Source organism: Anomaloglossus baeobatrachus, chromosome 6, assembly GCF_048569485.1.
Source record: "Anomaloglossus baeobatrachus isolate aAnoBae1 chromosome 6, aAnoBae1.hap1, whole genome shotgun sequence".
Classification (NCBI taxonomy): Eukaryota; Metazoa; Chordata; class Amphibia; order Anura; family Aromobatidae; genus Anomaloglossus; species Anomaloglossus baeobatrachus.
This window is the reverse complement of record NC_134358.1, coordinates 64,394,282-64,421,036: the sequence shown is the minus strand read 5'-3', so window position 1 is coordinate 64,421,036 and position 26,755 is coordinate 64,394,282. Positions and strand designations below refer to the sequence as shown.

General features: G+C 48.2%; 1 protein-coding gene across 1 annotated transcript in view; it reads right to left on the bottom strand.

Annotated features, from left to right (window-relative positions):
* Nucleotides 1-25,020, bottom strand: part of RSPO2 (R-spondin 2) — a 267,109-nt gene extending 242,089 nt beyond the window's left edge. Inside the window, exons 1-2 of the mRNA XM_075316218.1 lie at nt 24,611-25,020; nt 24,189-24,420 (exon numbers count right to left, since the gene is read on the bottom strand). Coding sequence (XP_075172333.1) covers nt 24,189-24,282 — 94 coding nt within the window. The 5' untranslated portion in view covers nt 24,283-24,420; nt 24,611-25,020. The remainder of the gene's footprint in view (nt 1-24,188; nt 24,421-24,610) is intronic.
* Between the last annotated feature and the right edge of the window lie 1,735 nt (nt 25,021-26,755).

The following is a 26,755-nucleotide window of genomic DNA, read 5'->3' as shown; positions in this document are numbered from 1 at the left end:
AGCCCCTCTCAGGGCGGTACATAAACTTATGCTAGACAGTCTAAGGCTATGTGCGCACGTTGCGTAAAAACATGCAGTTACGCTGCGCTTTGTAGCGCAGCGTAACTGCATGCGTCCTGCGGCCCCTGCACAGTCTATGGAGATTGTGCAGGGGCCGTGCGCACGTGGCGTCTAAGAGCGCAGCGCTTCGGCTACTGCCGAAGCGCTGCGCAAAAAGAAGTGACATGTCACTTCTTTCCTGCGCTTTGCCGGCAGCTCCTGCTCTGTCTATGGCAGGGGCTGCAGGCAGAGCGCATGGAATCGGCGCTCACTACGGACATTTCTGCAGCGATCTAAAGCGCACATGTGCTCTTCAGATCGCTGCAGAAATTTCTGCAGGGCTTGTACGCAACGTGCGCACATAGCCTAAAGATGCACCAAATTTCTTAAGCGGCATGAACGACTTTGATAAAGTAGATAATTTCAAATGCTCCAAATTTTAGGTTTGAATTTACATCACTGCCAATCAACCAACGAATGAGTAAAACGGTTGTTAGTTGGGTGAAAAAAAGTTTTTTATTGCTTAAGAAATAATTAATTATTCTCAGCAGCATATCTTGCTGTTTAGACAGGACATGTGCTGCTGTGAACGATTATCTTCTATGCACACAGATTGATGGTATTAAAGTGTTTTTTTGGGGACTTTACCATTGGAGGACCAATCCTTTGGATTGGTTATCAATATCTGATCAGAGAGGGGTGCGACATCCCTGGTGTTTGATCATTAAAGAGAACCATTCTGTGCACATGGCAGCATGGTCAAGGTGTCTGAATTGGCTATTATAGGCTATCGATTGTGTAGCGCCCCTGAGACCCTCAGGGCACTACAGGGAACTGCATCCTCCTGGGGATGCAGGACCTACCCCCTGGGGCCTGTAACACCAGTGCCAGCAACACGCACCTAAAAATCCCAGTTGCCACTCACACCAGGGCTAGTGGGAGGGCCATAGTGAACCCAGGGACTAGCCACTTGGTGGGAGGGAGCAGGCCAGTCTGTGAGAGCACAGGAAGCAGATTTTCAGAATATAGAGAGGAGAGCAGACGTGCCTCTAGCTGGGTCTGTGTAACAGTGACTCAGGGGCACGGGAGTCAGATTTCCAGCCAGAGCAAGCGAGTACCTCTGGGCAGGAGTCAAGACCCCAGGAACAGTACGAGGGAGCCCCACTGGAATCTGGGCATGTACAGGGCACAGGGCCCTGGGTCAAGCGCAAGTTTTAGACTGTTTGGCAAATACCTGCATGGTGAGGGCTCTCCAGGGGCCTCACTGACCTTTCAGAACCGGGGGCATCAGCAGTAAACTAGGATCGGGGTTCGGACACTTACATCCCCGCAGGGTCCGCACTGCCAGCCGAACGGACGGACCGCTGTCTTACAGTGGAGGGACCCCCAAAGTTTCAAGCTTCGGGGTCTCAACCACACAGAGTGGCGGGGAAAGAGCAACCTGAGTCACTATCTGTCACTGGCAATACAGGGACCAGAACCAGCAAGCCGAGGGCCCACGTGAGTAGAGACTGTTAAAATTAACCTGGTGTGGTGTCCATCATTATATACACCACACATCTCCCAGGCACAGCCCTACCTGCGGAGGGCCTACCACCATAGTTGCCACTATCACCATCCCTGGGAGTACCCACGTTGAGCAGCGGCGGTTATCCATTCTTAACCGCAACCCGCAGGTGGCGTCACGAACATTAACTCTATTATCCCCTGTAAATACCCCCTTTTATGAAGCGTCCCTAGGGCACGGGACCGGGCAATGACCACCTGAAGTGACATTCCCGTTTGCAACCGCCCGGGACAGAGTACCCCCTTCCCTGGGTCACACAATTGGCTTATAGATAAGCCAACAGCAGTTCTTTAATGCTCACGGATCTAAAGTTAGAAAGCTTTAATACATCAGTCCCAATATTTGGAAACCTACTCGTGATTTGCACAGACTTAAACCACTGAATTTAGTAAATTTTATCTTTTCTTCCCCCTTAATTCTGAAGGAAGAGAAAAGGGACTTTTTAACAATAGAAAGCAAATCAATTTTTTTAAGTCATCAATAGATACAATCCCTACAAATTGAATCGTCTTCCGTTGGCTCTCTAGACCAAAATGAAAACTTTTGTTCCCAAATTCCTTTTTAAAAGGAAGAAAAAAAAGTTTCCAATAACGAAAATAAAAGAAGGGAAATCAAGGAGGGATTTACACAAAATGAGAGCAGAAATGTTGACAGTGTATATCCACCCGTGAATGTGCTTACCATAAATATTGAGGGGCTTTTCGCAAGTAATCAAATGTCCACCATTGAGCAGATTCAACCCATGCTCCTTTGGATAATCCACTTGTTCAGTTTGGTAGGAGATCAATTAAAACCAGCTTAGGTTATTGTAACTGGCCCAATTCACACAAGTTGGGTTAGATCTCTATTCATTTCTCTCACTCACAATACAAATACTTAAGCCGGGCAGTAAAGCATCTATCACCCTTCACCGTCTAGCCAGCACTTTAAGTAGTTCCACATTTAATTAAAGACACAGTATACCCTTTGTTGGCACAGATTGTCAGGTCACTTTTAAGCATTTGCAATCAAATTCAAGCCGGAGAAAAAAAAAAAAAAAAAAGTTAAGAATTCAACAAAACATCTGTTGGAACAACTTCAAAATAAAAACCACTTTATAATCTAATGTTTTAGTTACTCAAAAAAATTTTACAAGACCTTAAATGTATAAACCATTTTGCTGGGGCATTTTACGAGAGGTCGGTCCGTGTAAGTAGTGCAAGGTTTATGGCGAGCCCGAAAAGAATATAAATAAAAAGTTTAAAGCGCAGGTAAGTAATGATCTTGTTAGCAATAAGAGTTGGACAATTAGATGTTGGTTGAAAAGACATATTGAACAAGAGTTCCCAAATTGAAAAATTTCTTAACCAGATGTAGGAGTAAAAGTTGACGTATAAATCCAGCCTGTTGGGGAGAGCGTTGCATTGAAACACTTGTCATTCACACCCTCTTTCAAAGAAATAGGCAGAGAAGGCATTTTTTTAAAATCTAGTTTCTCTACTCAACTTGTACCGTTGGACCATACTGACCATTTTCCAAACAACAGCCAGTTATTACTGTTTGGTAGTGCCATCAAAAAACAAAAATATTATATATTTTTATATATATATATATATATATATATATATATATATATATATATATATATATGACCTTTCAGAATTTGATGGGAATCACTTGCCAAATTTATGTCGTCATCAGTCAACGATCTATTGAAAACTGGTCATCTCGTGTCACAAGTCTGCACTAATTCGTACATGTTACACATGAAACGATCCTGAAGCATATTTTGGACAGATTTAGTTGGAAATTATACTCAAGTGATAGTTTAAAGTGGTAGGTGGCAGACTATTGTCCCACAGAAAATGAATTCTGTATAGAGATGAGCAAGCCCGTGGAAGTTTGGTTCCGTGTGCTCATCTGGACTTTATCTAAAGTTTGGTTTGGGACCCGGACTTGACCTGAACCCCAATGGAAATCACTAATTGGACAGGTCGGGTCTCTGGCCACATGCAGCCAGCCATAAACAGATCACTTACGGGTGTGGGGGGGGCAGAGTTTGTTTGTTTGTTTTTTTGTTTAGTGGCAAGTCATTTAGATCAGATCAAATACAGCCACAAGGCATCAGATAAGGTTGATGCGTTTTGAACCTTTTTGGTTCTTTTTCATAACTAGAGATGAGCAGACCCATTGAAGCTCAGTTCAATGGGTTCAGCCTTTTAGATAAAGTTTAGTTCTGGACCTGGGCTTGACCTGAACCCCAATTGAAGTTTTTTTGGGGGTGGAAACCACAACAGATCACTTCCAGGGGCGGGTGGGCAGGGTTTTTCCAATTTTTGTTTTTTGGGGTGCACACTAAATCAGATCACGCTGTTACCCCCAGTGTGAGCTGTTCAAACCCTGCCAACGGCTCACACTGGGCTGCGCACTGAGCGCACCAGAGCACAGCGATGCTAGTGTGAGTGGTGTTGATATGTAAAGCACCGGAACTATGACCCCCGAACTCTTTGATACGAACACCAAACCTCTGGTTCACTCATCTCTAGTTCTGTTGGATTCAATATTGTATTTCCCTGCTAGCTAAAAATAGAAGTGCATGGCATCATTGGCTGAATTTGGTTGATCATTTCATTCTTGGCAGAAACTCGTTGCTTTTTATCTAAGTGAACCACACCAGTAAAAAGTATGTTCACAATTCGTTTGTTTGTTTGCAGGGATCAAAATAAATTGTCTATTTTTAAAGCAGATGCTGCTTCAGGAATTTCTTTTCTTCTTTTTACTCCTGATGTTTTGTTTGAAAATCCCAAGAGCACACCGAGATACTCAAACCGGGGCCCTCAGGGGGCGGGTACTGCAGTCACCAGTCTGGAACAAAGTGTCATCAGTGACATCAGTTTCAGGGGCTGGGAGCCCAGAGCCGGAGCCATGCTCAGTATATGCGCCCTGCACTAGATTTCTTTGAATGCACACAGTTATTGTGCTCCCTCATCGGTGAGGAAAGAGCACACAATGAAAAAGAGAGAATGTGGCAAACAGGGAAAATAGAGACCAGTCCAAATCACTGAAACACTGTACGTCACTGACGACATAATGCTTTACGCCCCTTGAGATGTCAGTGTTTCTAGCACATGTGGCATCCATACGTATAACACCTTTTTCACAGACACCACATGACTTATGGTGAGCTTTATATGTCCATGCTTTCACACGGACCATATGAACCACACAAAGTAATGTCCAATTTTTTTTTTTTTTTACGGCAGCATGGATGTTAAGAGCCAATACAAGTCTGTGGGGCCATATAAACACATGGATGGCACACTTGTTCTGTATGTGTGTTTAAACATTGAAAGTATAGCAAGAAGCTTTGTCATTTTATTTTCTATATCTATACCATAAAAACAGGAATCGAACATTTTTTTTGTTTTAAGACGTACACATGGATGGGTGGTGAAAATAAACATAGATGGTTAAAATGGACCTTGTCACACATACGTGTTTTTATACGGATGTGTGAAGGGACCCTTAGGATTGTGACGTTGATCTCAGGGGCTGGGCTGATTTTGGTTCTTTTCCTTTTTAAACACGCACTGACAATGATCTCCTGCCAGCTAGTGACTTCTCTTTAGACCAGACCTGGGCAAGGGGTGGCCCGCGGGCCACATCCGGCCCTCCTACTCTCTGTGACCGGCCCACCTGGCTCAGGGCGTCCTTGCTGGCCTGTCAGTTATGAGGGCAATCTGACCTGTTGTCCGGAGCTCCAGGGTCCGGGAGGCCCGTGGTCAGATTGCCCTCATCACACGCTGCGTGCTGGGCAGGGAACAGAGGACAGATCCTGCAGCGCCGCACAGTGTAGGCAGCCGAACGCAGGAATCTGTCCTCTGTTCCCTGCCCGGCAACTTTCTCTGTGACACACACGTGTGCCCTGATGTCGTCAGTACGGCGCGCGTGTATGTCATTTGAAAAGTTCCCACCCAGCAGGAGAAGAAGCTACAGAAGCCGGTGCCCGTACAGAGAGAAGCAGCGGCGGGGCCCCTACAAGAACAGCAGCGGCGGGGGCCATACAAGAGAAGAAGCATCTCGGCGGGGGCCCGTACGGAGGTACCTGAAGAGGGAGAGGTGAGTAATAACCTGAGGGGGACAATGGAGGGAGGGGGGGGGGGAACTGGTGAGTAATATTTGGGTGTAGTGATGTAGTATATGGGAATGTAGTTTTACAGGTATAGTATATAGGGGTCTAGTGATGTATATGGGGATGTGGTGATGTATATTACAGGTGCAGTATATAGGAGTGTAGGGATGTATATTACAGGTGCAGTATATAGGAGTGTAGGGATGTATATTACAGGTGCAGTATATAGGAGTGTAGTGTTGTATATTACAGGTGCAGTATATAGGAGTGTAGTGTTGTATATTACAGGTGCAGTATATAGGAGTATAGTGTTGTATATTACAGTTGCAGTATATAGGAGTGTAGTGTTGTATATTACAGGTGCAGTATATAGGAGTATAGTGTTGTATATTACAGGTGCAGTATATAGGAGTATAGTGTTGTATATTACAGGTGCAGTATATAGGAGTGCCTCCCGCTCATTCATCGATTATTCACCGCACTCAGGACCTGGAAGCCGGAGCATCACGGTGACAGCGCTGGGCACAGCACCGCTGAGGACATCATCGCAGGGACAGGTGAGTATTCTGCAAGCACAGTGACCTTCAGGAGGTCATCGGAGTTTCCAATGAGCTCTGATGACCCCCCTGCGACACCCACGCTACAGCTTCACCAGAGTTCATTGGGAACTGGGACGAGTCCCCGAGGTGCTCCGGCTTCCAGGTTCTCAACACACACACACAGACACCTATATACTCACCCAGCAATGCGGTCCCCAGCGCTGTCCCTGCTTCCAGCTGCTCACTACAGTGAATATTCTGTTAGTATAATTACCGGCGATAAGGAGCGAGAGGCAGCAAAGCCAGAGACAGCAGCGCTGGAGAGGTAAATATAGAAAATCTTTTTATTAAAAAGACCTGTGTTTTCTCTGGTATTTGTCACACTGATGTCACACAGATCACATCAGTGTGCGATCCGTGTGACACCCGTGCTGCTGGAGAAAAAAAAATGGACATGTCTGCGTGTGTATGTGCGGGGCCACGAGGGGTCACATGGTCCGTAACTTACTGTTTGTTTATGAAGGGATAGTATATATACTGTATACAGTATTGGGTAAAATGGAGTTAATTATATTAGTCCGGCCCTCTAAAACCATCCCAATTTCTCATCCCGCCCCATGGGAAAATTAATTGCCCACCCCTGCTTTAGACCCAGCAAGGGAGTGCAATGTCAATGTGAATTCAAAGGGAGCCCAAATGTGGTACACCTGAGGCTTCAGTCGCCAGAGTATTGCATCTGTTTTAAGTTTGAATTCTCTCCCGGGTGAGAAGAGTTTAATCACTGGTTTCTTCCACTTTACACAAACATCTAGCATGAGTTATCACACACCGGAAGCTAGACTGCAGGTGGGCACCATAGCAATGGTTAATTCCCAGGTCTGCTGAGTCTGAGGTGCAGCCCCACTCTCAGTGAGTAGAAAGACAAACAGTTTCGCTTTTAGTCAGAACAGCCCAGGACAGAACAGAGCAGACAGTCTTGAGAGAGCAGCGTTTAACAGGCTGGCCCTAGGATGGGAGATAGTGCAGTGTTATAGCCCCTGGCCCTGAGTCTACAGGAATGAGACTGAAAGAGGGCGAGAGACAGAGGCAGCTGGTGGAGATGTTGGGACAAGAGGAGATGGTAGCTGAGGTCGAGCCTAACTGTTCCACAGTGCCAGTGCAAGTCGGGGTGCAGGACCCTCGGTTGGGGAGACCTTCACAGACTCCAAAAAATCTTCATGGGATGAGGATTTCATGTCCCATCGTCCACTACCCACTTTTCCGGAGCACGGTTACATAGGATCCAGGGTCAGGGCTACGGTCAGACCCCATGGCGAGAACCCGCGTCACCTGCATATGGGACGGGACACTTAACACCGACAGTGGGGTCCCCAAATTGCTTCAGGCTATGGGGAACCATGTGTAAGCACAAGGAGGAAGGTCTCACACATTTCCAAAGACACCGGTGATTACCCCTGATTCACCCGAGACCGGCTGGAGTCCATCCATGGCGGTGAAGTACGGCACTTCCGGGGCACCTTAAGAACTGTGAGTAAACAGAACTTTGAACCACAGCCCCCCGTGTCGTCCTTGTCATTGCTGGCGCCACCGCCCTGCGCTTCAGCGCTATCAGCCGTCCCCATCGTCCTCATCCTCCCTGGGGCTCGCTCCACCTGTGGGAGCTGAAGCAGCACCAGAGGAGAGCAACATCTCACAGTGATGGCTAATCCCTGGCCACACACCACAGGTGGCGCTGCAAAGCATCCCCCATTCCCATCCAACACCACCCCTGGAAGAGGAAAGTTGCAGGAAGCGGCGGTGGAGGCAGAGACCCCAGTCACCGTTGCAACCGGTGACATGCTTCCCAGGGACCCTGCGCCCTCCTTCCATCCCCCTCTACACCTTGCACCTGTTTGCCATTTACATGTAGCTGACAGGGCCACGGAGCCAGATCAGGCCAGTTACAGCAGAACCCTGCAAAACCACTGGCCCTTTGACTAGTAACCCTTTGTTTACTCTCGTTCCTGATCTACGACACGCCGTGTTACACATGCTCATTGATATACTTATCAATGACTAACCCAGCCCCTGAAACATAAAAGTCACTGATGACACAGATGGTGACAGCAGCCCTGGCCCCCTGATAACTCATTTGAGAATCTCTGTTGCATGTTGAGATACTCAAACGGGAAAAAAATAAAGTTATGCTCCCTTTCCATGACTACGCCATTCCAAAGGTGCCAATGCGTGTGTTCCTGGGTATTTTTTTATGTTCCTGGGGATTACAACTGACGTGGTGATGCCACGCGGTTCTGCATGAAATTACCACCGTCATCTATCTCCACACCTTTGGACAAATGAGTTAATCAACAGGAAGAGGGTGCTGAGGCTACTGCTCACTTCTTCTTGACTGCTACTGCTTCCGAAGGCGAAGAGACAGAAGCCGGTGATGGTGATCAAAGGTGGGGATTGGAAGCAGGACTCGGGTAACGTGATGTAACATGATCCTCGGAAACACAAGCCCCGGCACGGAAGTGGAGTATAGGCTTTTTTATTTTTTACCAGGGATAAACATGTGGAATCAGAAGGTGTTGTCTCAGTAGTGGAGAACCCCTCTAAGGCCCCTTTCACACGTTCGTGAAAAACCACGCACGTTTTTCACGGATGTGTCAGAGGTGCGTTTTGCCCTCCGTGAGCCATGTTTATGGCACACGTGTGTTCTCCATGTGTTATCCGTGATAACACACGGAGAACGGGAACTTTCTCCTCACCTGTCCCTGGCATCGCTGTCCGTGGTGCTGATCTTTGGTCCTGCCGACTCCCCGCTGCTGCTGCTTCCGGCTGCAGTGAAGTGAATATTCAATTAGCATAATGAGCAGTGGTTGGCAGCAAGTGACAGCAGCGGCAGAGACAGCAGGGCTGGAGAAGGTGAGTAAAGTTTTGTTTTTTTTTTCTCACAGACACATGTCTTCTCTCCGGTGCGTGTCACACGGAACACATCCGTGTTGTCAGTGTGTGTTACGTGTGACATGTTTGCCTTCCATGTGACACCAGTGATGCCGGAGAGAAAACGGACATATCGGCGTGAGGAACACACTGACACACGTAAGTACGGAACGGACACATGTACCGTGCGCAAATACTTACGTGTGTCCAAAACCATAGGAATACCTAGGTTTACGTGTGTACGTGTCTCCGGTACGTGAGAAAACTGCCAAACACGTACCGGAGGGACGTACGTGTGAAAGAGGCCTAAAGTAGAGTGGGAATGTTAGGGAATTTGTAATAGAAAAAAGCATTAGAAAAGTGGTTAGCTCATTAAGGTTGATTTCGGACAACCCCGTTAATCATAACTAAGGACCAAACGTGGAACTTCTTATGGGGTTTTTGTCTATGGTCCATGTTTTTAAATTAAGTTGAATACTATTTTTTTACCGCATATCGGATGCTGGACTATTGTTTTTGGGATCCATATCAGGAAGAAACCAGGCATACAGGGTGAGCGGACACCATTTTGTCTTTACCTACTATTCAGCTAGTCGAGAGATCACCTAATAGAACAAAGACATTATATCTAGATACCTTTTTTATAGTAATGAACAATATAATCACAGATGACAAATGTCAAAATGTTAGCAATGAAGAAAAGCAAAAAATGCATAAAAGATGAATTCTAAGATCTCCTTCAAACAAGTGTATTTTATATGTCAGTATTATGGATCCACAATAGGAATATGTAATGAAATTGAATAGATCAGTATTTGATCAGTTTTTGAATGTGTAGTTTCATCAGGGACAGAAACATTATTGATGCAACCTGTGCGGCTATACAGGGACCCAAAAGGTTAGGGGGCCCACCCCACCTCCAAAACAGGTGGAATTTTGCTTTTATTGATTAGTTATTGGACTGAAAAGGGCCAACATACTGCTTTTTTGTACAGGGGCCCTTTTATTTTGGTGTCTGCCAGTGATTTTCAATCATTGCTATTTTGACTTCTATTGGTCAAAAACTGTTTTTGCCCAAGAGAAAACAGTGAACACAAAGACAGATGCATCTGTATTTTAAGCACTTCCAATAGACAAAGACTGAAGTGCAGACAGGCATTTGCAGAAGTACTATTAATGGTCTGATCCAAAGTGACACAATGGAGACTACAGAAAGCCACGGACCCACTTGGGGGGAGGGGCGACATGACCAAGGGGGAGGTAGGGAGTGATGGGTTAATAGGGACAGTGGTATATGCCTAATATGGCTTTGGGGGATGGTTTTAGCCGGGGAGGAAGAGGAGGAGCAGGGAAAGGGTTAGCTGGGAGAGGAAGGAGTTACCTCCTCTTCTGTTTCCGGACGCCGAACGATCTGCACGTGCACCTCCATGGCAGATCTTCAGGAGCTCCAGCGTCTGATTCAGGCAGCGGTCGCAGCGCACGGGCCCCTGGCAGTGCAGACCCACATCAGGGCTGCCGGGGTTAACCCGTCGGCGCTTGCCCCTCGTCCCCCCAGCAGCGGCGGGCGCCAGTCGCGGCCCCCCCGCAGGTATTCCCCGGGCGCGGGGGGGGCGAGGAGGAGATGTAAGAGCCCCTCCAGGGACCCTCCGCAGAGTGCAGCGCAGCAGCAGCGTCTGGCTGCTGCAGAGGCCGGCGGGAGGAATCTTCGTTCCAGCCGCGGCGGTCGGGAGGTGGGAGTGGCCAGCACGGGGCCTGCTTCCGGTCCCGGCCTCCGGGCTGGAGTTACTGAGACTGCAGCGGCTCCAGGCCGGGAGCGCGCTCGGCGCAGGAGAGAGGCCAGCAGATCCCCCTGCAGTCGGCGGGGGGACCGCGGGGCTGCACGTGGCGGTAGGTCCGGCGCCGGGGGGGGGTCTGCGGTGCCTGACCCCGGTGCGGCTGAGAGAAGGAGTGACGGCGGGAGCCCTGCGGCAACCGCCGGGTCACTCAGTACCGCTGTGCAGCCCCCGGATGTGGCAGTCTCCCGTGGGAGCGGGAGGACTCGGCGGATGGAGGCCTGCAATAGCCCAGGAGGGCCAGAGGCGACGACGGCTGAGATCCGGAGCCGGGCGTCTGGTCGTCCGCGCCCAGAGGCCCCTTGCAGTCGGCAGGGGGGCGGGCGCAAGAGGTCGAGGCCCGGGGTGCCGGCGCGGGGGACAGGACGGTCTCCTGGGTTGTCACCCCGGGGCAAGAGATGGAGCGGGGATGACTCTGCCCACGCGGCGGCCCTGTCTGGCGGCCGTGGTGGGGGGGGTGCTGCGGCGGCGCCCCCCGGATGTCGGATGGAAGATGAGGCCAGCGGCGAGGAGGGGGAAGAGGCTTTCGGTTCGGAGGAGTCGGATGGACGACAGACGGAGGACAGCGAGGCGGCGGTCTCGGGAGACGCCGAGCGGCGGTCGGGTGAGACGGCCGCGGAGGCGGCAGGGGCTGCGCTGGCGGGGGGCTTCGGGGGGGGGGGGCGGCTGCGGCTACGGCAGCGCCCGCTGGTTTCGCAGTGTGGAGTCAATTGTTGGGGCTGTTGCAGGGGCTGGCGGCGGCTTCGGGAGCGGGGGGGGAGGGGGCCCAGGCGCCGGTGGCGGCGTGGGTGGGTGCAGCCGGTTTAGGGGCCTCGGCGGCGACGGGGGGTGACGGAGCGGGTGCGAGTAGAGGGGGGGGCGAAGGGGGGAGTGAGACGGGGGGGGGAAAGGAGAAGGAAAAGGAGAAGGAAAAGGAGAAGGAAAAGGAGAAGGAGGATGAGGTGGTGCGCTTAGATGATAGGGCTAAAAGCGAAGTTTATGTTTGTTTTGAGGGCCCGCTGGGGGCCCATTTAAAGAAGGAGGTGCGGGAAAAAATTTGGAAAGGGGAATATGTGGAGATATTTTCTCTGCTTCCCCTGGAGAAATTTAATTTGGATAGGGTTAAGCCGAGTGATTCCAAAAAGGAGAAGGACGAGGAGGAAAAGCGCCGTTATAGGCTTATTCCTCGGACTTTTGCCAACTGGCTACAGGCATTTGCGATTTTGGCGAGCGTGGTCGGGGAGAAGGAGCCGGAGCATTGTTCGGCTTTGTTCGGCTACATGGATGCGATAGGGGAGGCTTATCGAGTTTATGGCGGACTGGCGTGGCTGCGCTACGACGAGCAATTTAGGCAGCGGAAGGCATTGCGGCCAGATATGCGTTGGGACCATAAGGATATTTCCTTATGGATGCGATTGATGTCGGCACCGGCTCAGCCCTTTCGGGGGGGCGCCGGGGGTTCGGGGGGGGCCGGGTCCCCGGCAAGTTTCAAGAAAGGTTTGTGTTGGCAGTACAATGAAGGGCAGTGCAGGTTTGGAGCGGCGTGCCGTTTTAAGCATGAATGCTCCGGATGTGGGGGGGGACATAGCTTGTCCAAATGTTTTAAAAAAGGAAAAGGAAAGGCTGGTGATGGGGCTGGTAAGAGGGACGACGCCGGTGAAGGTAGAAGTGATGGTTCCGTTTTTAAATAGGTATCCGGACAAGGAGGCGGCGGCGTTGTTAAGTTCTGGTTTTTCGGATGGTTTTCATATTCCGTCGGTTGTTAATGCATCGGTTCCGCCGTATCGTAATTTGCGTTCCGCTCGGGATCACCCGGAAGTGGTGGATGAGAAGCTGGAAAGGGAGGTGGCTTTGGGCAGGATGGGCGGCCCTTATGTCGCCCCGCCGTGCGGGAATTTGGTGGTGTCACCGTTGGGGGTGGTACCAAAGAAGGAGCGGAATAAATTTCGGCTGATTCATCATTTGTCTTACCCGGAAGGGTTATCGGTGAATGATGGCATTGCGCCGGAGTTGTCGGCGGTATATTATGTGTCGTTCGATAAGGCGTTGGACCTGGTTAGGGCGGCGGGGCGGGGTGCATTGATGGCAAAGGCGGATGTGGAAGCAGCGTTTCGGTTGTTACCGGTTCATCCAGATAGTCAGCATTTGTTGGGTTGCTGGTGGGATGGCAGTTATTATGTTGATCGTTGTTTGCCAATGGGCTGTTCCATTTCGTGTTCGTACTTTGAGGCATTTAGTTCGTTTGTTGAGTGGGTGGTTCGGGACGTGTCCGGGCTTACGTCCATCATTCATTACTTGGATGATTTCCTGCGTGTCGGGCCGGCGGGTTCGATGGTTTGTGCGGGTTTGCTATTTGCGTTGCAAAAAGTTGCGGCCAGTTTCGGGATTCCTTTGGCGCCGGATAAGACGGAAGGCCCGGCGCCGGTGATGTGTTTTCTGGGAATTGAAATTGACACCATTGCTATGGAATGCAGGTTGCCGGCGGAGAAGGTCCGTGATTTGAGGTCCGCAGTGTCAGGGGTAAAAGCGGCGAAGAAGGTGCGGCTTAAGGCGGTGCAGTCTTTGCTTGGAAAATTGAATTTTGCTTGCAGAATTGTGCCAATGGGGAGAGTGTTTGCGAGGCGTTTGGCGACGGCGACGGCCGGGGTACGGTTGCCGGCGCATTTTGTGCGGATCACAAAGGCGATCAGGGACGATTTGGAAGTATGGGATCAATTTTTGCAGCATTTCAACGGCCGGACGCTGGTGATGGAGAGGGTGGCGTCTAACGGGGCGTTGCAGCTGTTTACGGATGCGGCGGGGTCGGCCGGGTTTGGGGCTGTCTTCAGAGGTCATTGGTGTGTCGGGCAGTGGCCACAGGCGTGGCGGGAGAGCGGCTTGGTTAGGAATTTGGCTCTGTTAGAGCTATTCCCCATTGTAGTGGCAGTGGAGCTATGGGGGTCGCACTTTGCCGGAAGGAAAGTGTGTTTTCATTGTGATAACCAGGCGGTGGTGCACGCGATTAACAACTTGTCTGCTAAGTCGGAGCCGGTGGTGGTGTATTTGCGGCATTTAGTGTTGAGATGTCTGCAGTTGAATGTGCAGGTAGTGGCAAGGCACGTTCCGGGTGTTGACAACGAGGTGGCTGATGCTTTGTCTAGTTTTCAGTTCAGCAGGTTTCGGGCGCTGTTGCCGTGGGCGGACGAAGTTGGAGTGGAGTGCCCCGAGGATTTGTGGCATCTGGTGAGGCGGTGATCTCAGACTTGATTCGGAACTCGGTGACCGAGGTGACTTGGTGCCGGTATGCTAAGGTGTGGGCTGAATGGGAGGAGTTGTTGCGTCTGATGTTTGGTGGGGAAAGCGTGGATTACTTGGTGGCTTTGTTGTCATTGGTGAGTACGGATTTTTCAGCCGGGCGATCGGCATCGGCTGTGGCACATCGGGTGTCGGCAGTGGCATTTTGGTTAAAAATGAGAGGGGAGCGTGATGTTTCACAGGATTTTCGGGTTCGTCAGGCTTTGCGGGGCTTTCGCCGTGGCGTACGGGAGAGGGACAAGAGGCGCCCTGTATCGTTTGGTTTGTTGAGACGGATGGTGGGTGGCCTGAGCGGCATTTGTGAGTCTGTGTACGAGACGGTTCTATTTACAACGGCTTTCGGTCTCGCTTTTTATGGGGCGTTCCGGATAGGCGAGCTGGTGAGCCCGTCCAGGGTGACGGGTGGTGGTTTGATGTTTGAGGACGTGCAAGTGAGCAGTAGTCAGGTGGAGTGCCGGATTCGCCGGTCAAAAATGGATCAGCTGGGCCGTGGTAGATTGGTGGTGTTATATGCGGTTCCAGGAGAGGAATTGTGCCCTGTGCGTTTAGTCGAGAGATTTATGGCCGTGAGGGGAGGCTTACCTGGCCCGTTGTTGCGGCATTTGAATGGGTCGTTTTTGTCGAGGTTTCAGTTTGTGGCGGTGCTGCGGCTAAGTCTACGTAACGCGGGGGAGCGCCCGGAGGAATTCGGGTCGCATTCATTCCGAATTGGTGCAGCAACGGAGGCAGCCCGTTGGGGGCTTGGAGATGAGGTGGTAAAGCGTATTGGTAGATGGGAATCTTCTTGTTTTCGGCGGTATGTGAGACCGCAGTTGTTGTAGCATCATGGGACTTTGGTTACGTGCGGAAGGTTTGAGGAAAGGGGTGTTTTTTGATGTGTTGGTGGTTGTGCTGTTATTGGTTTTGATATTTTCGTTTTTGTTTTATTTGTTATAGGGAAGTGCCTGATCTGGATCTTGGGGCACTCCTTCGTATTTTGGGGTGCCCGTCGGGCGGAGGTCCGCCCGAATGGTCGACAGCTGGGTTTGGATCGTGCGCAGGCGACTGTTCGATGGATCGGAGTTCGGGGCATGGAGTGGGGCAGGGTGGTCCCGGAATTTCGTTTCCATTGTAAAGTTGAGCGGCCCCCGGATGTGCTGGTATTGCATGTGGGGGGTAATGATCTTGGTGCCAGGGCGTCGCGGGATTTGATCCGAGACATAAAGATTGATTTACTGCAGTGGTGGAAGCGGTATCCTGGTTTGCTGGTCGTATGGTCTGACATAGTGACCAGGTTGGCATGGAGAGGGGCTCGGTCGGTGGAGAAGGTTAATAAGGCCAGGGCCCAGGTGAATAGGGTAGTGGCTAGGTTTGTGACCAGGAATGGTGGGATTGTGGTACGGCACAGGGATTTGGAGCCGGCTGATTGGCGATTTCGGAGGGGTGATGGTGTGCACCTCAACGAGGTCGGTCTGGATTTATGGGCGTTGGGTCTGCAGGATGGTGTGGAGCGTGCTTTTGGTGTGTGGCGGGTCCAGGCCACGTAAGGTGTCACGTGGTCTGTCCTGTGGCGGTGGGGGTAGGTCTGGTCCAGAGGTTTGGAAGTGATTGGTGGCTGGACCGGGAGTCATTGTCTTGGTATGGTGGCTCTCGGTTTCCGGGATGTGGCAGGCACGGGGTTCTGCCAAAGTGTGGGGGTCAATCCGTGGGTGATTGGCACCTCGTCTCTGGGTCGGTGTGTTGCGGCCGGGGACAGGGGGAGTAGTAGTAGTGGACTGGGCCTACCCCGGGGGGTATTGTAAATGTTATTGTCTATTGTTACCGTTATGTGGTTGTTTTGGGTCGCCCGTTGGACGGCGTCCCTAAGGTACTAGTCTGTAAAACAATAGGCAATAAAAAGGCTGCTGTGGCCATTTGAACCAAGTCGCATGCAGTCCGTGTGTTTATTTTTAGAGGATAAGGGGGTTTGGTTACACAGACATCATGACCGGAGAATCCTCCCTCAGCTGGTCAAGAAAGCCACGGACCCACTTGGGGGGAGGGGCGACATGACCAAGGGGGAGGTAGGGAGTGATGGGTTAATAGGGACAGTGGTATATGCCTAATATGGCTTTGGGGGATGGTTTTAGCCGGGGAGGAAGAGGAGGAGCAGGGAAAGGGTTAGCTGGGAGAGGAAGGAGTTACCTCCTCTTCTGTTTCCGGACGCCGAACGATCCCCGCCCACCCTCCCTTTGTGTTGTCATGTGGGAGATGTTTTTGGGTAGTTGGGATACCTTTTGTCACAGTAGCGGTGGGGGTAGGTCTGGTCCAGAGGTTTGGAAGTGATTGGTGGCTGGACCGGGAGTCATTGTCTTGGTATGGTGGCTCTCGGTTTCCGGGATGTGGCAGGCACGGGGTTCTGCCAAAGTGTGGGGGTCAATCCGTGGGTGATTGGCACCTCGTCTCTGGGTCGGTGTGTTGCGGCCGGGGACAGGGGGAGTAGTAGTAGTGGACTGGGCCTACCCCGGGGGGTATTGTAAATGTTATTGTCTATTGTTACCGTTATGTGGTTGTTTTGGGTCGCCCGTTGGACGGCGTCCCTAAGGTACTAGTCTGTAAAACAATAGGCAATAAAAAGGCTGCTGTGGCCATTTGAACCAAGTCGCATGCAGTCCGTGTGTTTATTTTTAGAGGATAAGGGGGTTTGGTTACACAGACATCATGACCGGAGAATCCTCCCTCAGCTGGTCATGCAACTCTTTTCTGATCTGTTTCCCTCAAACCAAACTTTCTCCTCTCCAATTTGTCCTGAATGCAGCAGCTAGAGTCATTTTTTTTGTCCAGCCACATCACCGATGTAGTCATCTTGTGCCAGTGATTGTGTGGCACCCCAGTGGTCATGGGAGCCACAGTGGGATTGTTCTCTTTACCTTGAGGACAGTGCTATGCCTGGAAGCAGCAGGGAAGATCTCAATGTCAGGTACCATTGCACAAAACACTTTCTGACTGAGACCAGAAGGGGAAGCTCAAGTCCTGATTGGGACAAGCCCCCCCTGTGCATTCTGGGATGGGAAGGGGTTAGTCAGAGGAACAGGAAGAGGAACCTCAGAACCCTGAAGGAGAGGAAGGAGACTGGTCCCTGTATGAGAGCTGTCTACAGGCTTTCCAGGACCGAGCGCATTGTACAGGACACCGGAGTCCTAGATCACTGGGTACTAAAGGCTCAGTAGTAAAACCCGGAGGCCAGGAGATTCTATGTTTTCTGGCCCACCAACAAAGCCCTAAGGTGCAGTAGCAAAATAGAGCCCGGGGCCGCAGAGGAACATGCGGGACCCATATTCGGCTCGCGCTGCCTGTCAAAGAGAGACATAGCACCAAGCAACCAAGAACCGGTGTCCAAGTAGCTGCAAGCCACGGAGATCCAAAACGCATAAAAGGAAAGCCTAGAAACGTACCTGGCATAGAGACATTCCTCCTGGCTACCAGGCTGAGTTGGACCTGGAACATCGGGACTACAAACTGTTACCAGTAAAGTTAAAAGGAAACTACCAATCTGTGTCATCTGGTTACTGTCGGCACCCTCAGCCCTGCACCCCAACGCACCCCTACTACCTCCATCATCTCCCTGGTGCCCGCTCTACCTGTGGGGAGCAGAAACATCCCAGCTGCTACTACCATCTGCCCCGGAGGACAGTGACAGCAGCGGCGGGTATTCCCTGGCCGCAAACTGCAGGTGGCATCACAAAAATCACACCTCCATTACCACCCCCTCCTTTATTGTACACCTCGGGGCCACGAAACCGGGCGAAAGGGCCACCCTGTGATATCCCCAGGCCAGGCGATGAGTAATTTATACCCCTTTCCCCATGGGTGATACAATTGCACTGGTTACTCATTCGCTACAGAATACAAACTTATCTTGCTCACCTACATAGTTCTCCACAGTTCTGCACCACCCTATATCTCATCCCTTACCTTTGTCTATCAACCAAACCAGTCCTCTCCATTCCACTAATGGCCTTAGACTAACTCCCTTCATAATCCGAACCATGTACGTCGGTCTCCAAGACTTCTCTTGTGCTGCGCTAGTTTTCTGAAATGCACTACCCCAGATGATCCAACTAATACCCTGCCCCAAGTTTTTAAGAGGGATTTAAAGACGCATCTCATTAGTCAAGCCTATCACCTCAGCTCACTATCCTAACTCTCCCCTGTTCTCTCTTTCATCTGTCTCCACATCCTCCATGCACCCAATAGTACTTGGTAACTACACTTAGATCCTGATGGATTATGTCTTGTGGAATCATTACAGCGCTGCTAGATTGATAGGGTGAGCCTAGTGTCCAGAAATTCACTGGATCAAGGGACAAGAAGCCAGAAGTCTGATAAAATTTAAGCTGGGCAGAGCAATCTTTCTTTTTTTAAAGGAAGATTTTAGCTGGCCAATATAGGAATAACCTTTTTACTTAAAAAGTACCATGTTGAGACCCCATAAAAGCCAAAAAACAGTCAAGTAAGACCGGAAAAAAAAATAAAATATTAAAATATATAGTAAATTTGGAAATTTGGCACATGATCCAGGGCTTTTTTTTAGAGCAGATTGAGCCAAAAATTATGGCACGTTTACTTTTGTAAATCTTCCTATAGTGTTAAAAGGAATAAAAACATTTTTAGAAGGATGTAAGTACCAGCGCTGACCACAAGTCAGGTTGCCTCAGACATTATTACTGTGCTTGTGCCAAAAAAATTTGCAACTTAATGGTTTTACTTTAACGTTAAAACCCCAAAGAGTCCATCGAAGCTACATTATACCATACACATCATAAGACATTACTAAATCTTACACAGCTCCATTATTAAATATTGTAAATCATTGTGCCATCACGACTCTGAGCGAGCAGACCTAATGCATTAGCCTAAAAATCTGGAAGGCTCAAGGTAGTCAGAAAAGGAGACTTAAAAGCTGCTTGTACCACTTTAATGCAAGAGAAGAACGAAGAATTCCCATGCAGCTGAAATGTTTAGTCATTCTCCTAACAAAATGAGAAACGTCATGATATTTTTATTGAGATGATACCGCGTCTGAAGATATAAGAAAGCCAAGTCTTTAGGCTGTTCCCAAGACAAAAAGGTTTATTGTCGCTGATGTAAGACCCCACATAGGACACATACCTTGCTTTGTTTCGAAAAATTCTTCAATTTGTTCTCCTTGGCGACTTTAGAAAGATGGGTTTATGGTTATTGGCTGTGAAATCTGAAGGAGGAGCTCGGATTTATTAACTCCTCACATCCAAGATGTGCTTACAAGTCTTTGTACTGATCGATTGCAGTTACCTGATTCAGGTAAGCCAAGGCTAGGAACGAGGAAGGGCTGACAAGTCTTATTCAGGTGGCTATTTGAAGGTAACTGTAGAAGTCTTGGTGGACTAGACAGACCTTAAAATTCTGCACAAGCTATGAAAAAAATACAGAGGTGATCCACAAACCTGGTTGGGTGCCACCTACGTTAGAACAAGGTCTATGCAGACTAGACCTCAGGAACACCTTTGTTTAACTCAATGAACCTATGGGATCGGTATAGTCAGCAATATATCCATTGTGAAACCTAGATTTCCTAAAATTTCATGTCAACTTGTAATCTGACATATGGCCCAATACAAGAGAAATGATAGAGACTTACCCAAATGGTGGCATTTATTCTCTAAATGGTTTAGAAGGGCCAAAGTTTATTTTTCCCTCACCATGGTTCATTGAGTTCACCAAAGGTGGTCCTGAGGTCTAGTCTGAGCAGACCTTACTTCTACGTAGGTGGAACCCAACCGGTTTTGTGGATCCCCTCTGCATTTTTCACTTTATTGGACCAATCCAACTCATGAAACCTAGATTTGCTTAGAATAGGTAGTGAGCTCTCCATCAATGGAAAACTTCAAGCAGAAACTAGATCAATATATGCTGGGATGATTTAGGAAAACCTGCACTCACAGGGGGTTGGACCCGATGTCCCTTGAGGTCCTTTCCAACTTTTCCATTCTAGGATTCTAAAGTCTACCATGGGAGACCAGGTCTAAATAACGGTTTTGGGTATTGGCCATGTGCCGTGGTCATTTTCTTCTACGTTTGAGTCCATCAGACACATGACCACTGCAGGACTAGAGGGACCACGAGAACGACGGAGGAGTCAAGGATAAGTAACTCTTATTTCTTCATAACATTCCCTAAACTTCACCTACACTTTTTTGTGTATATGCATACATATATTCAGAGAGTGAACTAAGTGATCTTCATGGGTTTCCTCTAACCTACAACATGCAAGACAGCTTAGGTTTACGGAACTGTGCATGATTTGACCTTCACAGAACTCAAGAAAGGGAGTACAATTTGCTAAAATGTTCTCTACAGAATAGGTATATGACCCACCCTTGTAACCAAACAATCCCCTCCTTTTCTAGCCCCAGCATTACATTTGCTATGTTACTTGAGCCCCCTGGAGGCACCAAGCTCTAGAAATGCTATTGGGAAAAACCAGTCAGTCAATCTTCAACCACACATAGTAAGTATCTAGATCAATATTATGCATCATCATAAGAGTTGACAGCTTAGAGGATACCATTTCTCATATTCATCTTGCACCAAATCATTACATATAGATGAATATTCGCCAACTATTTCATAACTGCAAAAAAAAAAAAAAAAACATTGTTTCAGTGTTGGGCTAATGTGTGCAGCTCATGTAGAGTGTTCGTCTGAACATCAGAGGGAACTGAAGCTGGCAGCGGAGGCTTCGGTCATTGAGATTAATGATCCCTTTGCCTTCAACAGTATTCCCAGCAGCGGACTCATGTAGAGTTTTCAGGAAAACCACGCGAACATGCTGCTTCTCTAAGGCAGGAACACTTCTCTCGTAGGAGATCATTAATTGTGACCACCCAAGCAGATATTTTATTTTTTAACTAATATTTCTATTTGCCATCTAAACTCAAGACACATGGCACGCGCCACCATCACCTTTCGATGGAGAACATATTTCCAGCTTAGATCACCCCCCATATCATACCCATGTTGGCTCCATCCATGATGCAAAACACTTAAATATGGTGCAAGAAGCCAATTCCTTGACATTGTCCTACCTAATTCACGATTTTGGATAGCATTTAGATTTTATTTCACTTTTTTTTTTTACTGCCTCTATCCAAGCACTAACCACAGAAATTCAACAAGAACTTGCTTTCATTGCGATCTATCAAATTTAGCAGGTGATTACAGAAACCTTCATGGGAAAAAGCAATATTTGCTAGAAAGGGAACAGTACGATAGCGATCTAAAGAGTGACTGCCTAGACTGGATCTACAATTACCAACTGGGACCTCCACTATCTCAAAACCCACATCAACACATTACTTGATCATGTTACTTCTATGAATTTCAGGTTTTGGATACTTTTTTTTTTTCCCCCCTTTCCTTGGATCGAAATGTTCTGTGAGCTTTTACGCGAAAGCCAAAAGCTTCATCACTACTTCTAAGAATGGGTGTCGGAGTGGAGAATGTTCTGAGAATTTTGCCTAGTATATAGTATGCAAAGAGAAATTCAATAAAGAAAGTAACAAAAAACTTAAAGACAGAACGAAAACACATTTTAGGGACGGAGCTGCAAATTCTGGGGTACACGACCCCTACAAGGGCAGTTTGACATTCCTTGGATGCCATGATCTCATTTTTTCTAGATACTTGTAGTTGATGCAACCATTGAGCTTGGCTGACAAGTCAACAGAGGTAGTTATTCCAAAAACTAATCCAATGTACATCGTTAGTCAGTACCTCATGTTGCACTTTGCTTAAAGGGGTGTTGTACTACAAAGATTTACAGCATGGCACGAATGAATGATTTGGTGGACGTACAACCTCTGCAATCCCATCCTTAACAAGGATGCCTCAGCATTGTTTAACAAATTGTAAATCGGGCACTAAAAGTTCATGAAATTTTATTTACAGCCATGGTAATTTACCACGCCTATAAATAAAGTTTTGTTTATTTCATGAACTTTAAGAGCAGGATTTACAATTTATGTTACTAACGGGGTTGGACCCTATCGAGCACCAACTCGAAGGACCTGGAGTGCCGAATTACTTATATAGAGTGAGCACTGTTTAAAGTAGAGAGAAGTGTTGGACACATGCGGTCTCTTTCCATTAAAAGGCTATGGGAGTTCTAAGCCATCTAGCAGCACTCACTTACTATTTCCGTGTCTACCTTATGTAACAGTAATTAAAACATATGTGGGTATGTCTTCTCCAGAAATGGGACACAGGGAACTCTCAAACCCAACAGTCACACTAGAAATGGGATTTTGGAACCAATTCCAGTCAGTGGTAGGATTTTACTGGGATGTGTAAGTGCACCAGACACAAAACCACCTGTAGGTAATAGGTACCAGGACTAGTTTTATAATCACATGCGTTCTACAAAAAGATTCCCAGAGATATGGGTTGGAGTCGATGTAGCTCCTACAGAGGATATAGTGTCAATCAGTTAAGTGGAGCTAAAAACATGCCACGTGAGTCCCCGAAATAAAAGCCAAGTCCTCCATTCTCTCTTTCTCTGGACATAAATTTATTGGTCATAACCTGATTTCATCTCTAAGATATCTGTGGTATTCTATGCAATCTTCCTGCACACAGAGGCCCTTCTAGCCTTATACAATTGGACATGTCCAGCACTACTACATGCACAAGTTGCGGATATTAAGGGTCATCAACTAAAGCAGTTGGACACTTGTAGCCACTTCTGTCTATGAGGATATCATTTTATAGGGAATAAGAGGGAATAATTATATATATATATATTATATATATAAAATTATTCCCTCTTATATACATACATACACACATAAATATACACACACACACACACACATACATATACACACACACACACATACATATACACACACACACACATATACACACACACGCATACATACATATACACACACATACATATACACACACACATATGCACACACACACACACACACTCACACTATATATAATATACATACACACACACACACACACACACCTCAGCAGGAAAGACCAAACATTACCAGGGAATAGTATAATCTTGCATAAAATGTTAAGGGTTGACCACTTTTAGGAATAAGGACCCTCCTCTTCTTAAATACTTGTATTTTTAGCCAGAAATGATTTTCGGAATTGGGTTTCATTAAAAACGATGCATCGTTTGCCTTGTATTAAACTTTGTATCCCTGTCTGTTGCTGGCTGCAGAATGGATCAACTGAGAATCTATCAGTGAGCTCATCTTCACAATTCAATGCGAGTTTCTGACACTTGTCTGTGCTCTTCATAGACCACATCAACTTGAATGTACAGGAAAGCAATGAACATTAAAGGGCTAAAGAGTGCAGACTTTATAGTGGATCTGAGTTGTGAAATGATTTTTAGCCAAAAATATATGAATTTTAAACAAAATATTAAAGAAGTAAAATGGTCCCCCGTGGTGGACATTGCCTTTAAGGATTTTAGCTGTCACTTCCTCCTATAGAAAAGACCTCAATAAAGTTCCTTTGAGTATAAATGCATTTCATAATAAATGACTACATAACACGGTAGAGATACAAGGACATATCCACTATGTCAGGTTATTACATAGCAATACTCCACCTATTGTCCCAACAGAGAAATGCACTTTTCTCCAAGGATGGATCACAGTACACAAGCTTGTGACAGTAGCATCTCACACCGCACCACATGAGCACAATCACCATCTCAGCTCTGCTACATCTCTTAGGAATCTGTGTTATCCATGGCTTAATCAATGGACATTTCACAATGCTCCCCTTAAAGGGCTATATGGCAGGTTCAGCTATATGTGGACCCCATAACTTGCAGCCAGACCCCCATATCCTAGGAGTCCCCCAGCACTGACCTCTTTTGCTCCTCTTCCACCGGTTGGGTTGGCAGTGACTGTAATCCACACAGTTCAGGATGATGAGAGCAAATGAAAAGAGTCTGAATTGCATTTGTGCAGGTGATCAAAGCAAATAATGTAATAAATACAATGGAGGTGTCCTGGGGGAACAGAGATTATACACTGAGGAGTGTGAACAGGGTCCAGTCACTCATCCAAACTTCCATCTCCGGGGGGAAATCAGTGCAACCTGTAAGGACAAAAAGAAATGAACTTTTCACCACTTTGCACCCCCATCGTCCACAATCAGTCAATTAGCACTTGCGACAAATCGCTTTATAGCACTAATCAGTGTTAATAGGGGAAGTCATTAAAGGGAAATAGAAGAGGAGTAGAAACAGATCCACCTGCGACATCTACCCCCAAAAGTCTGAGCTCACCTTGTAATGTCGGGACTGAGGCTCCGGGTCAGTGATCTCCGAGGAGCGGGCGCATCAGAGGCGCAAAGTTTGGAGATGCCAGGGGGTCCTGGCTCTGGGCTGGGGAAGATACTAACTCTAGATTTGGGGGATCCTGAATCTTGTTTTGGGGGATCCTGATTCGAGGCTGGATTTAAGTTGTGAGGTTCAATGATCTGGAATCCTGGCAATTCCCATTCACAGGGGGAGCAGATTAGTTGCCGATCAGGTTGGTGTACAATCAGATCTGGTGGTCTCCGGTCCTGATCTGCGGACAGCTCTGATGCTCCAGTAATGTATGTAGTCCTCTGGTCCTCCGCAAACAGCATCCAGGAGTCCTAAATAAAGCAGCGCCCGGCACAGCGATCCTCCTCCTCCTCCCCTCCCCTTATTAAGCCCAGCACAGTGTGCATTACACAGCATGCACCTACACAACTCCCCACAGCCTGCTCCTGGGCTGCAGGGTTAATTAACCCTATACATGCCTATATAGACCAGTAGAGGGGAGTAAGGACCAATTCACCCTACACCTTGTGCGTCCTCTATAGTACTAAAAGTTTCAGCACACCCTGCCTGTGCCCAGCCGATCTGTCCTAGCATTCAATGACTGCATGGGTTAACCACTGAGGACTTCAGTTCTTTTAAACAATTTTTTATGGGTTAACCCTATAAGTCCCTTTTTTTGCATAGTGTCAAGCCTAATGTGCTGCTGAGTTTTCCAGTATGCCCTGGATCAATGTCTTTTCCTGATGCCCATCCATGTGTCATGAACAGGGCTACATTTATCATAACTTACTTTACCAATCAATGGATTTATTTTTTTTTAATTAAAAGTCTCAGCCCACCTTGTGTCCATGCATGGCTTCAAAAGGCAGCAGTTAAAAGCAAGTTTTTTCATATGCAATTAGTGGTCCGACTGTATAGACACTTGTCACCAATCGTGTAGACGTCTGTGAATCCCGGTCCGAGCATGGACTGTCCGCAGGTCTCCCGACCCGACTCCAACACCGCACATCTGCCGGAGTCTATCACGTTCAGGTGGGGGAGACCCCCAGGGTCCATGCCTCGCGGTACGCACAGATTATCCCTGAGGCTACACAACCACTTTGGCCGCAATGTAGATCACATCACTAAAGCTCGCTACTGAACAATACCAGTGAATGGGAATGTGTGGCTACTCAAGGGTTACCGTGACAAGCGAAGTCCCCCTCCAAAATTGGACCAGGTTAGATGTTTGTCCCTTGCTGGTCAGTCTCCTTGGTGTGACAATGCGAGCCCATTGACTTGCTCTGTGACTGGTTGCTCATAGCTAGTGATGAGCGATCTCTACCATGGTCAGGTGCTCACTATTACTAACCAGTGATGAGCGAGCACTACCATGCTCTGGTACTGGATACTGGTAACTAGTGATGAGCGGGCACTACCATGCTCTGGTGCTTAATACTTGTAACTAGTGATGAGCGGGCACTACCCTGCTCTGGTGCTCGATACTCGTAACTAGTGATGAGCGGGCACTACCCTGCTCTGGTGCTCGATACTCGTAACTAGTGATGAGCGGGCACTACCCTGCTGTGGTGCTCGGTTCTCGTAACTAGTGATGAGCGGGCACTACCATGCTCGGGTGCTCGGTTCTCGTAACTAGTGATGAGCGGGCACTACCATGCTCGGGTGCTCGGTTCTCGTACCTAGTGATGAGCGGGCACTACCATGCTCGGGTGCTCTGTTCTCGTAACTAGTGATGAGCAGGCACTACCATGCTTGGGTGCTTGGTACTCATAACTAGTGATGAGTGGGCACTACCATGCTCGGGTGCTTGGTACTCAAAACTAGTGATGAGTGAGCAATGCCATGCTCGGGTGCTTGGTACTTATAATTAATAATGAGCGGACACTACCATGCTAGGGTGGTCAGTTCTCGTAACTAGTGATGAGTGAGCACTACTATGCCAAGTTCTTGTAACTAGTGATGAGCGAGCACTACCATGCTCTATACTCGTAACTAGTGATGAGCTTGCACTACCATGCTCGGGTCTCGTAACGAGCAGTTTGATGCTCAGATGGGCATGACTCGTATACCAAGTATAATGGGTACTCAAATCGAGCCAATCCGAAAATGCAACTGCTCATT